Genomic DNA, 17,111 nt, shown 5'->3' with positions numbered 1-17,111 from the left:
CCAGCGCGCGTGCCCACGTAGCTCATACTATAGAAGCTAAACATTTTGTTACCGAGAACGATATAAATTCACAAAATTATTAAACCGCTATAGAAGTAAGTTTCAGGGAAGATTTTATTTTATAACAGATGATAAGTTAATCAGATTAGTGGCCGCTAGTGCGTAAGCTTTGTCAAACCCAGCCACAAACTTCAGCGAAAAACGGTGCAAAACGATAACCTTGAATGCGATATAATATTGACATTGCTGTCAAAGTTGGTTTGCAGAAGTGTCAAGATAATACTTTTCATGTTTACTTACAGTTTATATTCGAAGCATGGTGTCCGGTGCACTTTCCTGACTACGTTGGATTACGAGTAGCCTATAATGTAAGTTGTGTATTTATACATTGTAGTTTCTAAATAAATTATCCACCCGCGGTGATTGCTTCGCTCTGGACAATAACAAATAAGACAAGAGATCCCAATGACCTCAATACATTTAAAAATTATTGTAGTCAAATAACAAAGGACTTGAAAAAGGCCAGGAAGCGTTACCATCATGAATCTTTTAGATCTTGAGTAGGCCGCAGTGACCTTATGTGCAAAATTTAAAATGCGATTGTCGGGCGTGGTAAGCGCTCCAATGACATAAAAAGCATTTCTTCTGCCGGCGTCAAGTTAACTGGCATACCTCTAGCAGACGTATTTAATGAGTATTTTATAAATTTACCCCAACGTAGCTATAAGCGGCGACGCATGTAAAAAAATTTCACATTTAGAAATAGCGACTCTATTTTTTTACATCCACTCACTGACGCGGAAGTGTTTACGGTTTTTATGAAATTAAATAACAGTCATAGTTGTGTGAAGATAAAGTAAGTAGGCAGGCGAGCTGGTTGATGTTACACATTTTTGAAAACCGGAGACGACGGACGAAGAAGGGGACAACACACAAAACGTTTCAAACGCAGCTACTAAATTTTATTTGAACAGTCGTTTATATAGCATCTCTCCCACACGTCTTCCGGAACTTCCCACGTCACAGCAACTTTTAGCCAGGGTACATCTCGTCTTGACCCCTTTTTTTTTTTTTCTCTCTTTCTCTCTTTTATCACCTCACTTAGTTTGTACAAAGCATTGCAATACAAGCACCATCATCACACCCGCTAAAGTCGGACCCAAGGAACCACCTCACTTAGTTTGTACAAAGCATTGCAATACAAGCACCATCATCACACCCGCTAAAGTCGGACCCAAGGAACCACCTCACTTAGTTTGTACAAAGCATTGCAATACAAGCACCATCATCACACCCGCTAAAGTCGGACCCAAGGAACCACCTCACTTAGTTTGTACAAAGCATTGCAATACAAGCACCATCATCACACCCGCTAAAGTCGGACCCAAGGAACCACCTCACTTAGTTTGTACAAAGCATTGCAATACAAGCACCATCATCACACCCGCTAAAGTCGGACCCAAGGAACCACCTCACTTAGTTTGTACAAAGCATTGCAATACAAGCACCATCATCACACCCGCTAAAGTCGGACCCAAGGAACCACCTCACTTAGTTTGTACAAAGCATTGCAATACAAGCACCATCATCACACCCGCTAAAGTCGGACCCAAGGAACCTTGGGTTCCTTGGGTCCGACTTTAGCGGGTGTGATGATGGTGCTTGTATTGCAATGCTTTGTACAAACTAACTGAGGTGATAAAAGAGAGAAAGAGAGAGAGAAAAAAAAAAGGGGTCAAGACGAGATGTACCCTGGCTAAAAGTTGCTGTGACGTGGGAAGTTCCGGAAGACGTGTGGGAGAGATGCTATATAAACGACTGTTCAAATAAAATTTAGTAGCTGCGTTTGAGACGTTTTGTGTGTTGTCCCCTTCTTCGTCCGTCGTCTCCGGTTTTCAAAAATGTGTAGTCATAGTTGTAATGCGGATGATATGCAGATTATACCAGTCAAGTATGTTTTACCCTGCATTACTCATATTTTCAACCTGTGTCTTTCAATCGGTGTATTTCCGCAACTCATACAAAACAGCGGAAGTGTCTGTGCTGTACAAAAAGGGAGATAAGGACGACATAAGCAATTATACACCTATCTTCGTCCTTCTGGTATTCTCAAAGGGCATAGAAAAAATCATACATATTCAAGTATCTCAGTGTTTGGATAACCACGAAATAGTTACTAATGCTCAGTTCGGCTTTCGAAAAAATCGATCAATGAAACTTGCATTGCTTGAACAAAAAATATTTATTTTACGAAGTTTTGAAAGAAAGAAATTGGCCAATGGCATTCCTGTAGATTTTACCAAAGGCGTTTGATTATATAAATCACATTTTACTTCTAGAAAAGCTCCATATTTACGGAATTCGAGGTCAAGCACTTTTCTTGCTTAATTCACATTTAGGTCATCGTAAACAGTTTGTTCATCTTAAAGATTTCGCGTCTTCAACAAAGACAATTATATCGGGTGTACCACAAGGAAGCATGTTGGGGCCGTTACTGCTTAATATAGAGATTAATGATATTGTAAACATAAATCCACTGACTAAATTTGTAAAATACGCGAATTACACGAAAATATTTTTCTGGCGAAACTGGTGACGAGCTTATCAGCTGCGCGAGCGTGACTCTAACAGCGTTGCAAAAATGGTCCTCAGATAACGCGCTAAACATCAATGACGAAAATAATCCCTGGAGAAGGGAAACAAGAGGGACAAGGAACAAACGCCAACCTCCAAACACAGCTAGGTGACTGGTGCGCGACGAAAAAATCCGCTTGGTCCGGGTATCAAACCCGGGACCTCTCCAATAAAGGTGGAGCGCTCTACCAACTGAGGAAACCAGGGGTTAGACGTCAGTAGAACAAACGGGTGTTATCACCTGCCACCAGTCTAACATCAACAAGGGTGAGGCTTGCAATTTAAGGGTCTGATTGCCCATTTAATTGCATTTCAATCAAGCGCTAAACATCAATGCGAGGGAAACGAATGCAATCGTCTTCCGGCCTAAAAACAAACTGCTTCTACAACCAAGACCCTTGTCCTGAATGCAAAGTATACATATATTGTAGATAATTTTAAGAGTTTAGGTGTAATTTTCAGTCAGTACTTATATTGGGATAATTATGTAAATGAATCAGGCGCTAGATTGTCAAAGGTCATTGGACTAGTCGCTCGTCCAATGACCTTTGAGAAATGTTAAGTTCCTTTTATGCCAGGCATTATTCCTTTCTCACCTGAATTATTGTTATCTAGTTTAGTGCACCACCAACCGCACAAATCTCCAAAAATACTCATACTGCAAAAAAATATGTACGTCTCATTGAGAATGCTTCTTACGACTCTAGCACCCAGGGACTCTTCATAAAAAATATACCATACTTCCTGTTTACATGTACAAGTATAGACTCGTGATCAGTTTCAAGTTAGAAACTAAAAGAAATTGGGGTAGTTTAGTAAACCTTGCGGAGCTAAAAGAACATGCAACTACCTACCCAACTCGGTCGGCGGAACACTGGACTGTGCCACTGTGTCATAACAACTATTCAATGCAATCACTCAAACACTTCCTACTATATTGAACACCCTGATTAAAATAACATTGATATTACTTCTATTGCAATTCAGGAATTAAAAACTGAACTAATGTGGGGCGAAAACGAATGAATCAATTTATGAGACCTGATTGATATTTGTATTTTACTTTGTTATGTCGGTTCTCTCTGTGTTGTTCGCTGTTGCTTTAATTTGACTTCCGTATATGCCACTAGAAGGGAGCAAGGGACTCCGTCAGGCTGTTCTCACTGATTTTTTTCCTCGTTAACTCCACTTAAGTATCGAAATGGAAAATTAAGTTCCTTGATAATAATAATTTCAGAAAAGGTTCACTTGTAAGAATGTAAGTTTTAACAGCAGAGCGAATTTTGATGGCCTTAACTCTGAATTTTACCTTTTTTTCCGCACGATTTTTGATTAATACTTGCCACGCTGACTTCAAGAAAACTGTAATGTGTTTAATAATAATCTGACTAATTTAATTAACTTTATTTTTTTATAGCCTTAAAATACAATAACAGTGATCTTAGGTTTAACACAAAACTTCGGCGCCTTAAAATAAAAGAAAGGAAAACGACTCTAGGCGTGCTGACAAGAAAAAGCTATCAAAATCATGACTCCGATACACAAAAATTGTGACGAAAGCTACCAATAGCTTCTTAAATCCACTCATGGGCACGTCTACCGCCATGATTCATCAATTATGCTACTCAACATCACTCTTAGATTCTGGCGTCTAGTCAAACCAAGTAATCATTATGAATTAAGTCTCACCAATACTACTGACATTATGGCCCCCAAGCCAGAGTGCTCTGTTCTCCTTCATGATTTATTCACATCTGTATTTACATGTGAGGAAATTACTTCTGCTCCAAGTTTCAACACATTGTCTGACAGTATTTATGCACGAGATAGTCGCTAAAGAAGCTAGTACTTTTTTAAATAAATGTACTTAAAATCGATTTTATTTTCCGATCACATTGGTTTCAATAACAAGACACTTAAACATACATCTAGAAGTATCTCTGGGATTGCAACCGCCTTTTGTTTTTCAAAATAATTATCAACTTGTTTAATCCGGCAAGCCTGACCTATAGCTAAAGTAATGCCCATCTTTAAATCTCGTTATTGCTCATCCACATTAAACTATCGACCCATCTCACGAACCAGCACCATATGTAAGCTTTTGGAAAACGCCACTTGTTCTCAATTCATGGACTACCTAGAGGACCATAACATTGTCTTTAAACAGCCGCATGGTATTCTCAGGGGCTACTTGTGTGACACTCACCTTGCCGGATGTATTCGGGACTTACACTCATCTGTAGGTCATGTCATCCAGGCTTATGCTACTTTACAGACTTCGTCTAAAACTTGCTCAACTTAATATCCACCCTCATGTTCTCGCATGGATAAATACTTTCCATTCAGCTAAACTTTAGTTCACTTCCGCTAATAATTCTCACTCTTCCTCTGTTCAAGTGACGTCTGGAGTTCCTTAGGACAGCGTGCTTGGCCTCTTACTTTTTTCTTATCTATATTAATTACTAACCCACCTCCGTCTCTTTCCGAGTTCGATTATTCGCTGATGACTGCGTCATTTATCGCAACGTTTCTACTAACACCGACAGTTAACTCCTTCAGTCGGATCTTGACGAAATAATCACATGGTGTTCAACCTGGCTAATGACACAAGACCTATCCAAGGCAAATTTACTAATTGCTTATCTAATAGCTGAACAATTTCTAAATAAAAATGTGGTAGAAGTCAATTCTACGTATAAGCATCTAAATATTAATTGTTAGTATGAATTCGAATGGCAACACCACCTTAATCTTACTTTTGCATCTGCTAATCGTCCACTTGGGCTCAGCCGGTGCAACCTTAAACAGGCTCCTGATCACTTCAGAAAACGTTCAAACATCAACCCAATGCACCCCAATATTTAATATACTTCGTCTATTTGGGATCCTCACCAGTCCTACATAATAAATAGCCTTAAATCCCTGAAAAACCTTTGTGGTGAATTTAATTTTCGGATTATTCACCGTTTTCCAGTGCACGGAATTAAAAAGCATGCCCAATTGTACCTTATCCCATCGCTGATCACTCGCTCTTCTAACACTGTTCTACAAACATGTCAATCATGACTCGCCTCTCGACAGTTTTTTTTCAGGCACATTACTTTTCCACAGTGGAATCACTCATATAACGTTAACGCATCACATCCCACTCATCTCTTTAGGCAACATCATTCATACCGCGAAAAACACTCGATTGTAATAATTTTCCAGCACACATAGCGACTGAAGATGATCTAACAAAATTTCAAGAACTTATGTGCACTAACAATAACATGTAGGTTTAGAAAGGGTTATATACGTAAAAACAGGGGACGGGACAACACATGAAAGATGTGTTGTCCCGTCCCCTGTTTTTACGTATATAACTCTTTCTAAACCTACATCATTACCAACGCGCTCACTAAGAAGTTAACAATAACATCTAGCTTTTTTTTCTTCTTTTCTATACTTCCCTGTACTTATATATTTTCACGAATGGCAAATGATGAGGTGGCGAATAACCGAACAAAACTCTACATTTAATTGGGTGAACCTGTGCCTAAAACAAGATAGAGGAAGGTTAGCGTCGCAGGCGTCGACGTCGGCAAAACAGCAGGAACGAGCGCTGGGTCGAGAGTGATCTTGGCTTGCCACGCGGAGTAGCTAATCTACGCGCGTGGGATTCTGGGGCATTTGGCGAAGAACATCCGGCGTGTAGAACATTCGTACCTCAATCAGACAACAAGGTTATCGAACTTACGAGAACGCTAAATTTAAAGAATATATGAAAGAGGGGTCTGCTTCCAGCAATCGAACCTGGGGCCTCCGCGCGAAAACCAAGCACGGTAACCACTCGGCCACGCACGCGCACGGTCGGCCACGCGCGTGGCATTACTCCCCCTTTTAAAAGCGCATCGTCTCGATGCAACGCGCCCGAAAGCAAAGCAGAAAAACAAACAAAACGAATGGTAAACTGCGGAGGCTCGTGAAATACAGTTTTATCAAGCGTAGTACAAAAACGCAGTTCCCGCTCCCATCGAGCGTAGTACGGCTTGATGCGCACGTCGCTGACGATTTCCGGTCGTGGAGTGTGGCGTGATGAAGTCTGTGTTCTGTCGGGCATGGAATCGTAGTTCAGATGCTCGATTCGACGAAGCACTTTGTAAGGTCCGCTTTAACATCTCGCTGAGACTGCGCCGGCGAATCGGTATCCACTCCCATACCCTCTCGCCGGGTAGGAAGTGGACGACGCGGCGACAGAGATGGTACCGGTGACCGTCAACACGTTTTGGTCCTGAGGTGGAGTCTGTCGAGATGCCGAGCCTCCTCTGCTCGTTGGGTTTCAACTGGGCGTCGCCAGTTCCGTCGTCTGCTGTGTCATAGGGAGCATCATTGTCAGCTTTCTGCCATATACCAGCTGCAATTGTGTCATTCCGGTAATTTCTTGATCTACAGTGTTGAAGGCAAACGTGACGTACGGCATCACTTAGTCCCATGCCGTGTATTCAACGTCGACGTACAAAGCAATCATGTCGGTGAGGATACTGTTGAGCCGCAATGTCAGTCCGTTGGTTTGTGGATTGTATGCCGTGGTTACGCGATGTTCAGTCTGACTCAGACGAAGTATCTCCTGGGTCAGCTTCGCCATGAATGATGACCCACGATATGTAATAAATACTTTGCGAGCGCCATTTCTAAAGGCAACCGATTCGTCGAAGAACTTGGGGACTTAGACGCCTGTTCTCAACGGAAGGGCTTTTGTCTCGGCGTACCAGGTTAGATAATCGATGGCTACGATTATCCATCGGTTTCCAAACGTCGCTGGTGAATAAAGACCAATTAGATACATTCCGGTCTGCTGGAATGGTGCGGTCGGGAGAGCAATGGGCTGCAGACCTGCCGACTTCGTCGGCCGTTTCATGCGTTGCTGGCACTCGTGCATCGTGTGTAGAGGTGAACGGTCTTTGAGAGCTTGGACTAGTGTCCGGACGTCAGGTCGTCGTGGCAGGCTTGGAAAATCTCCTCTCTAAGGTCGGTACGGTTTACCAGCAGCCATGGCAGATTGTTGTCTCCGAAGTCTTCCTCGTAAAGTATTCCTTGTCGAATGGCGAAAGTCGGCAGGGCTCTCCAGAAGACACGGGGAAAAGTACTTCCTCGTCCTTCGAGGTGCTCGATCAGCGCGCTTAGCTCAGGATCGTCTCGTTGACGTCGTGCCATGTCGTTGGTGTTCAATGCGCCTACGAAGCACTCGTCGTCATCTTCGTCGTTGCTGCAGGAAGGTGTCTCGATAGGGGCTCTGGCAGGCAGTCGGCGTCGCTGCGCTTGAGGCCTGACTTGTATACTACGGGGCGTCCTGAACGGTCCTTGAGGTTCGCAAGCCAGCAGAGCGAGTGGTGGTCAATGACTACGCAGAACGGACTCCTGTACAAGTATAGGGAAAGTTCGTGGTTGCCCAAACCACCGCAAGGCATACTTTTTCAGTTGTGAAATAATTTATATCCGCCTTGGACAGTGCACAGCTTGAGTAGGAGATGACTCGCTCGGTACCTTCTTGCACTTGAATCAGTACCGGAATAAGTTCTGCGTTACTTGGGCCCGTGTGAATCTCGGTTTCCGCATCCTGATCAAAGTACCCAAGAAGAGGAGGAGTCTCGAGTCTTCGCTTAAGCTCAAGGAATGCCTGTTGCAGCTCTTCGGCCCCTTCAAACTTCTCGGCGTCCTTTGGGAGGTTTGTGAGCGGGGCGGAAATTTTTGCCAAAACCCGAACGAAGCGCCCACAATATGTAGATAGTTCAAGGAATCTTCGCACGGCATTCTTGTCTGCCGGCGCTGGAAAAGCCGCGACGGCGCGAGTCTTTCTGGGTCTCTCTGAACGCCATCGCTACTAACAACGTGGCCTAGAAACTTCAGTTCGTCATAGGCGAAGCGACACTTTGACGGCTTGAGAGTGAGTCCGGCGGTTCGTATGGCTTGGAGAATAACTTGGAGTCGCCGCAAGTGCTCGTCGAAGTCGCCGGAAAACACAACGACGTCGTCGAGGTAGACGAGACAGCTCTGCCACGTCAGTCCTGCCAGTACGGTGCCCATGACACGCTGGAAAGTTGCTGGTGCTGTGCATAGTCCGAAGGGCGTCACCTTGATCTCGTACAGGCCATCCGGCGTGACGAAAGCTGTCTTCTCTCGGTCCCGGTCGTCGACTTTAATCTGCCAGTAGCCGCTCTTCAGGACCATCAATGAAAAGTATTGAAAGTGGCGCAGACGGTCCAGTGTGTTGTGTCCCCTATGCGGGGGAGTGGATAGACATATTTCTTTGTCACCGCGTTCAGCTGCCGGTAGTCCACGCTGAACCTAAGCATTCCGTCTTTCAAAACCAGTACGACTGGAGAGGCCAGTGAACTGCTTGAAGGCTGGATGATGTCGTTCAGCATTTCTTGCACTTACTCTTAGATGAACTCCCTTTCTTTTACGGAGACTCAGTGCGGCGATCGATGCACAGGGAGCGCGTCGTCATCGGTAACGGTGCGGTGCTTCGCAACGGCTGTTTCGCGCACCTTCGCCGACGTACCAAAGCAGTCGCTGTATTCGGCAGGGAGGTTAATCAGCTACCGTCGTTTATGAACTGGAAGCTTGGGTTCAATATCGAGCTGCGCTGGCGATGTAATGTTTTGCTGAGATGGAGAGGAGTCTTCAGTAATCGCGGATTTCGAAGGAGTTACAGAGTTTTTCGACGTGCCCACAGCGACACCTTTCGTGAGGTGTCGCGTTTATTGTCGGAACTTCGTTACAAGGACCACAGTGCGCCCTCCCTGAAGTGCAGTGACCGCCCTGCGACGCCTATTTCTCTTCCCAAGAGCAATTGAATATTGCCTTTCAGAACAAAATCGTCGCAGGTAACCGCGTCGGTCACGACGGGTACAAGCACACTTGATCGCGACTGTAGCTTCAAGTGGTCGGCAGCGACTTTTACGGCAATTGATGTTATTTAGGGTTCCTCTGGAGGCGGAACAGGTGTCCGTAGCTTCAATCTCATCTCTTCAAGGTCGATTACGGCGCCGCATTTACACACAAACTCCATGCCGAGAATGACGTGACTTTTTGGAGGCGGCGAGAGCGCCCCCCACACAAGACTAAGTAGTCTGCTCAGTTGTCCATAGGGGCCGATTAGTCGTGGACATCGATAACAACGTTTAGATTGTTGGGCACCTTTGCAGAAGCGTCGTTGTTAGGCGTGGCGTCGGGACAGCAGGACCGCTCCGGGGTTTTTGAAGGTTGTTTACTTCGGTCGTCTTCGACAATGCCATTTCCAGGGGTTGCGGCACTTATTTTTCCCGACGACGCAGGGGAGACAGGCTCACTTGGTGGGGTCGTGGCGTTGGAGACGCTGAACGTCGTGACGATGGTGAGCGAGATGTACGGCGGAGAGACGGCGCCGACATGGAGAAGCGTCGGAGGCAATCCTTGATGCTGGAAGAGCGTTACCCATACCTCGGGCGTGGGTCGTTCACCGTACCTCGGGCGTGAATCGTTTGGGTGGAACGCACGCATCCCAAGTCGACGGTAGGGGTATCCACGCGGTAGATGTCGTCGGCTTCCCCCTGGTGATAGCAAAGCGTGCGTTGGTCCGGCGGTCACCATACGTCGGTCTTTTTGAGCGAGGGTCCTTCCGAGCGGACGAACTGGGCTTGTTCATTCTGGCGTCAAGGATACTGCGGCATTGGGGTGTTGCGTCACGATGGCTTTCGGGCTCTGCGGGGAGCTTGTGGTGGTCGTCGGGCCATGGCGGCGGAGCTCCAAGTAGGCTCCTCTGGTGCCACAATGGTGACGGGAGCCTCTGGTTGGAGCGCTTGATGGACCTCTTCGCGGACAGCCGCGGCAATGGGGGGAGGGGGGGGGGGGGGGTCGCTGGACGACTAGCGGATGGCAGCAACCTTCGGAGCTCCTTTAGATGACCTCCCGGGTAATTTCGCGGATGTCCGGCGTTCCGCAGGCAGGCCTTTCCAGTCCATCCGTTCGGGCGAGCCTCAATGTCGTAGCGTTAGATCCAGTCCTCTAAGCCCTCATGGGTCTCGACGTGGAAGAGAGTCGGCGTACGAGGATCTACAGGCAGGTAGATACTGGAAGGGGCGGACGGGTTTTGCTGAGATATTGTTGTGGTCTTGGCCTTCGACTTATCGGATAGAAGACCAAACTGAGGGGGCTGTCCTTGGGTGCGGCGGCTGGCTCGGGTTTTGGGCTCGTTAACGGAGATCAGCTTTTCAGGAGTTGAAAAAGATCGAACCCGACAGATCTCCTGAAGGGTACGTCCCACAGGCATAGAATACGGCACCCCGCACCTTCACCAAAATGTCGCGAATGACAAATGATTACCGGCGAATAATTGGAAAACCTAATCGTTTAATGGGGTGAACTTCTGCAAAATATTAAAAAAATAAGGCCAGCGTCGCAGGCGTCGATGTCGGCAAAGCCTCAGAATCGAGCGCGGGGGCGAGACTGATCCCGGCACGCCACGCGGAGTGCCTTATGTACGCGCGTGGGTTTCTGGAACATTCGGTGTAGAACCTTCGGCGCGTAGAACTTTCCTACCTTGATCAGACGAAAGGTTTTCAATCTTACGAGAACGCTAATTTGAAGAAATAGGCAAAGAAATCGTTCGCTCACAGGAACCAAACAAGGGGCCTCCGCGCGAAAGCCCAACACGGTAACAACTCGGCCACGCAGTCACTCGCTCGGCCACGCGCATCGCATTATCTTGTCCATCGTTTTCGCGTGCTTTTTGTTCATTTTGTTTTGCAGTCCTACTTACATGATTTATATTCTGTATTCTTACGCACCTGTCCCTCCTCTATATAATACCCTCTTTTGTAGGGCCTTCGGAGTATTTTGAATAAATCAATAAATATATCAATGATGACAAACCTTTTAATAATAAGAGCCGGATTGTCCAGGAGAGTAGAAGGTATTAGAACGTTCACTAAAACAGGCAAATAAGACAACACAAAAGACACGTTGCCTTCGACATAAAAGAAAAAAAAAAAGGATATGAAAGCGCTCGCAAATGGGAAGCTCCCTCTTGGTTCATTGACCTGCTGAGATTGTTTTAGAGGCAGCTCTGAACTCGAGACATGTTCATTTCACGAACACTTTCTGCTGCGGTTGCTTCTTGATGTGCCTCAGAACGTTCACATGCAGTAAGCGCTTCGCTGGTGCTGACCGTGAGTGGTGATACGAGTCGTGCATGGCGCGAAGCCGATAGTCACCCGCTAAACATTTGCTCAGATATCCCTAACCTTCGACTAAGATTTCCTAGTTTCCACCTAAGTAACTCAGGGCGACTTAGCACTAAACTTGGTCTGTAGATACCGATTGTTTCTTTAGCCGTAATTTTCACCGCCCCCGTAATAATTTTAGTCAATGACGTAGTTAGTCCAAGGTTGTGCATGAGCTAGTCACATTTGGTGAATACAACTGAGAAGGCTATAATTTATTTGATTCAAAATTTTGAAATCACTATGTGACACTTACGAATGTACTGAATAAATAAATCTACAATTGTACGTAAGCACAATTGAGAGACTGAAAAAGAGAGACATAGAGATATGGAAGCAAGTTTCGTGTCGGGTTAGACAGCATAAATTAAGCTTTATGTTTGCTATATAAAATGCCAAATTTTGAATATCGATTGCCTGTATTGAGCGCATTGGAGAGCTACATTTATCCAACAAAAGTTGAATGCAACACTCTAGTTGTAATTCCCGAAAATGACGTACATACAAAGACAAGTTCCTGAGAAATGTTATGTTATACCTTTCAGCAGAATTCACTGAAGAGCACCAAGGGAAAACTAACTAGAGGAAATTGATATATGTGTAAAATGTCTGCCTAAGTATTGCGATGCTATCTGTCAGGTCTCGAAGGGGATGTTGTAATGCAGTCTGCCGGGCAAAATGAATAATATAGAACACATTTTTTTGCCTGCTGTTCTACTAGTGGAGAGACAGGCAGGTTAAAAAAAATATAGATGAAGCAATCCTGGCTGTGACAGCAGTCCTTCTAAACGTCAATTAAATGACACTTGTTCACCAAAGACGTCTGCTATTGCTGTTTCCCGTTTTAGTCCTCGAGCCTCCTCACGCGACCACTTCACAATTTCGTCATTGTCTCTATTTAAGATTTGTGTCTCTTTTTGTAGCGCAGGCTACGTGAACGGTCAATGTTCAGAAAAAAAAAGAAGCGAAGTAAATGTTGAAACTTGAAAATTATCTTATTACTAAAACAAAATCCACGTGCAACTTTTTAACACAGGAAGGAACGTGTTGTATAAAGCACGGGGAAACGATATCAATTCCCTGCGAGCTGTAGAAGCATTGCTACCACATAATATTTAAATACAACAAATCATCCTACTAAGTCTCGCAACGTAAATAATTATTCTGCGTGAGAATATTTTCCTCTGAAGGGCATCTGATACGTTCTCCTTACGTTGTTCGCAAACATTGATGATCCATTATCTTAAAACGTGAACGTAGACACCTTCTTAACCAACAGCGCAGCATGTGATGACCTAATGATTGTATCGCTTGACCTCCCCGCAAATGTTTTATTTTGTTAAGCCTGTGATCTCCTAAATAGATGAAACGAGAAATTAAAGATGTTTACAATTCTCTGCAATGCCGACTTAGAGCGCAGCTCTTGACGCGGAGGAGTGGAGGGTACAGAAGAAGAAGGTATGAGCCTCCTCCTCCCCCCCCCCCCCCCCGTACCCTTCCCTCCTCCTCGCCTGGTGACCTCCCATTTAGCCTGAAATTTTCGATAATATCCCGCTAAATTTAACGAACAGTTCTCCGCTAAATTGAGGGAGAAATATTCCCGCTAAATTTAGTGGCACATTTAGTGGGACAATTTCCCCTCTTAATTTAGAGGGGACATTTTTGCTAAATTCGCCGCTAAATTTAGCGGGGAAGCTAAATTGTTTTTGAGGTCACGTGATGTCAATTTTCCCGGAAAAATTCCTGGTAAAACTGAGGCTGCTAAATATTGCGGGGAAATGTTTCCGCTAAATTTAGCGTGAAATTTTTCCATAATGCAACGCGTGCGATTAAGCCGATGAGGACGCCGACGCCGACGGCGACGCCGCTCAAAACGTAAACGAGCGCCTAAGAGCTCGGGTCTAAAAGACGTGCTCGCAGTTATACCAAGTAATTCTGGCTAGCAATCTTCCTTTGGCTATATACTAAGCAAGCGAAGAAAAAACGACAGGTTTGTAAACGTCGATAAGGATTTATCTAGTCCCCGAGAAGCTGATCTTGATTTCTTGGCATACAGTAATGATTGTAACCCTCACCTTGTGCAGGCAGGCTATAGTTGGGTGCATTATTGAAGACATTAAAAAAATAGCTAACTCCTTTGATGGACATTGTGGTTTGAAAGACAGTTTGAGCAGAGCTTCATACAGAGAATATCAGGGATGTCACTTTTAGGCAGTACGCATTCCCAGAGAGTGATGCAATTAGTGTTCTGCAGTAGCATGACGCCCACACATAGTTATAACATGGTGTTATCAAATACCTCGGGTGCTATATATCTTATTGTTTTACCAACAAAATAATTTTTTCTTATTCAGGTCTATTTGGCGTTAAGAACAAACGTCCAGAAGAAATTCCTCGGTCTCTCCAGTTTCTATGAAAACCAGCTATTCTTCACTTCATATGCGCTTGTGAGTATGCTGAAAGAAAAATAATTCTTCTTAGCTAAACTTGATTACATTACACGGTTTTGCAATGCATGAATTGGCGAGATAAGTGCTTACACTTCTATCGCATTTAGGGCTGGGCGTCGATGAAACCTTTTAACCGGATTAATCGCCTTTCCTTAATCAATTAACTAATCGATTAATTCGTTTCCACCATTTTTATGCAAAATATAAGAAAGCAGGATAATTCTTTTTTTGCTTTTGCGTATTATGTGGCAAACCACGCAATATACAGGGTGATGCAAGGAGAGGCCAGGCTCTTTAAATCGACCGCAAAATTCGGTTTCTTAAGCTATCACCCTACGACTTTGTGCACCGTTGCCCACAGATGGTGCATTTTTTTGTTGTAAAATTTGCAAAGAGCGAACTTACCCGAGGAAAAAGTAAAGAAACAAAAAGCTTAGCCCCTATGGAAACGCAGCAACGCCACCGGTCTTCAAACAACACGGCGCCGTTTCGCGCGGGAGGCAAGAGATGGTGCAACGAACGCCACCAACGAACGAGCATACGGCGTCTAGAGCCGGCGTCTTCAGCAGACGATCTTTTCGACTCAAAAGCGGCGCGCGTTCCGCAGTGGCGACAGTCGCAGAAACAAAAATAGGCGCGGTAAGAACAAGCAACTGCCGTTCCTTATCTGCTAAAGACGCCGGCTCTCGGCGTCGTATGCTCGTTCGTTGGCAGCAGTTGGCGTCGCGACCGCTTGCGCCATCTCTTGTCTCCCGTGCGGAACGACGCCGTGTTGTTTGAAGACCGGCGGACCATTCCAGAAGTGCGGGGGCAGTCCGGGTTAACGGAGAGGAGGGTTATCGAAGCCAACGGAGTAATTAAGGGTATGAGTCGACAGCTTCGGTACCACGTAATGGAAGTAAACAGAGAAGTGTACGAGGCTGGCTCCCGCCCTTTTGCAGATGGCATTCACTACAGTGAGGCCACGGGTTACAGGTTACAGGAAAGATAGGATGGGCCGCACGGTGACTGCTTTTTTAGGGGGTCCGAGGGCCCTGGGGGCACTGAAGTAATTGAAAACCCAACGAAGTCAGGAGAGGCACCCAGGGTTAAAAAGAGGAGAAAACGTAAGAACAGGTATAAAAAAAAACAGCACAATCAGACATTGGATATATTAACATGCAGGGTGGTAGAAATAGGTTAAAATGGGAAGAGGTAGAGGAGCAACTAAGAAAGGAGGATTTAATGGTGTATGGGTTTGTGAAAACACATCTCAGAGACATGGAGCAGCCACCTTGCAACCCTGACTATGTGTGGGAAGAATGCAACAGAATGGAGGGAACGAGGAAAGGAGGTGGAATTGGAGCATTTATTAAGAAGAATATGAACTTTCAAAGGATCAGAAAGGAGTGCACCGAACATTTGTGGCTGAAAGGAAAAGTCGCTGGGGAATCAACAGTCCTTGGCGTTGTTTACTTATCGACAGGGACAGGTGCTAAAGAGGAAAACAGAAAAATGATTGATTGCATATCAAGAGACATTAGTGAACTAGGGGAAGGCTCCGAAATAATTAATATGGGAGATATGAATGCCCATATTGAGGGTCTGGATGGGTATACGGACTCAACTGGAAGCATATTACTAGAACTGGTGGAAAAACATGACTTAGTTTTATGTAATACCAGTCAGAAGTGTGACGGGCACATAACTTGGGAAACTGGCAATCTGCATTCAACTATAGATTACGTACTCATGTCACACAAAATATATGGTAAGTTACAAGTAATGAAAATAGATGAAGAAGGTTCCAAAAGTCTTGGTAGTGATCACAAACGTATTAAGCTGAATTTTGCCAGAGAAGTAAATGCTGAAACTAGACAACATAATTCAAAGCAAACTTTCTGCAGCGACAAAGAGTTGGAAATAGTTGTTGAAAGAACAGAGGCAGCAGTTACAGGGCAACGGTATACAGATTGGACCTATGAGTGCCTAACTAGGCTTTTTGCTCTAGAACTAGACAAAGTTAAGAGTAAACGAAACGGGAAGCAAGGACATAGACCAAAAAGCTGGTGGGACAAAGAAGTGAAGCAAGCGATACAAAAACGTCAGGAAGCCTCTAGAGAACACAGGTATTCCAAGCGTAGTGGGGAGTCCGAAACGGAAGTAAAAAGAAAATGGGACAATTTTATAACATGTCGCCGAGAGGCATCCAGTTTGATCAATGCGAAAATTCAGAGAAAGGGTGAGGAATGGATGAGTAATGTAAGTTAGAAAGATAGAAACGCTTCCAAGAAGTTTTGGGAGCACTTGAACTCACTCGGTGAAACAACGCAAGCTAGACAGAGGTTCATACTCTCGCATCAGGGAGATCAATTAGAGGGAGATGATGCAATACAATATATAGGAGCAGTGATGGAGGAAAAATTTCGGGAACGGGTACATGTGGAAGATAGGAGAACCGAAGGAAGTGGCAGTCCAGTTTGTGACATCGCGGATTTTGGACAAAGAGAATGGGAAAAGGCGGAGCGAAGAGTCCCTAGTGGCACGTCGACAGGCACAGATGGTATCCCTATCAAGCTGGTGAAGAATTTCGGTCCTAAATCTAAGGCAAAACTAAGGGAGGTAGTGAGTACCATGATAACAAAAGGAAATATTCCAGATGAATGGAGGCTTAGTAGGATGAGTATGATGTATAAGGGAAAGGGAGATAAGTCTGATATTAGGAATTATCGTCCTATAACCGTGACACCGGTTATTTACAGGTTGGTAATGCAGATTATAAAGAACAGACTGGAGCAATGGG

The 17,111-nt window shown here is 44.8% G+C and overlaps 1 protein-coding gene across 1 annotated transcript in view; it reads left to right on the top strand.

Annotated features, from left to right (window-relative positions):
* The window catches only part of LOC121836164 (neprilysin-1-like), a 103,210-nt gene that overhangs the window by 61,531 nt on the left and 24,568 nt on the right, over positions 1 to 17,111 (top strand). The window contains exons 16-17 of the mRNA XM_042290971.1: positions 303 to 368; positions 14,234 to 14,326. Coding sequence (XP_042146905.1) covers positions 303 to 368; positions 14,234 to 14,326 — 159 coding nt within the window. The remainder of the gene's footprint in view (positions 1 to 302; positions 369 to 14,233; positions 14,327 to 17,111) is intronic.

Source organism: Ixodes scapularis, unplaced genomic scaffold (genome assembly GCF_016920785.2).
Source record: "Ixodes scapularis isolate PalLabHiFi unplaced genomic scaffold, ASM1692078v2 PGA_scaffold1__304_contigs__length_218370807, whole genome shotgun sequence".
In the NCBI taxonomy this organism is placed as follows: domain Eukaryota; kingdom Metazoa; phylum Arthropoda; class Arachnida; order Ixodida; family Ixodidae; genus Ixodes; species Ixodes scapularis.
This window is presented reverse-complemented; position numbering and strand designations above follow the sequence as displayed.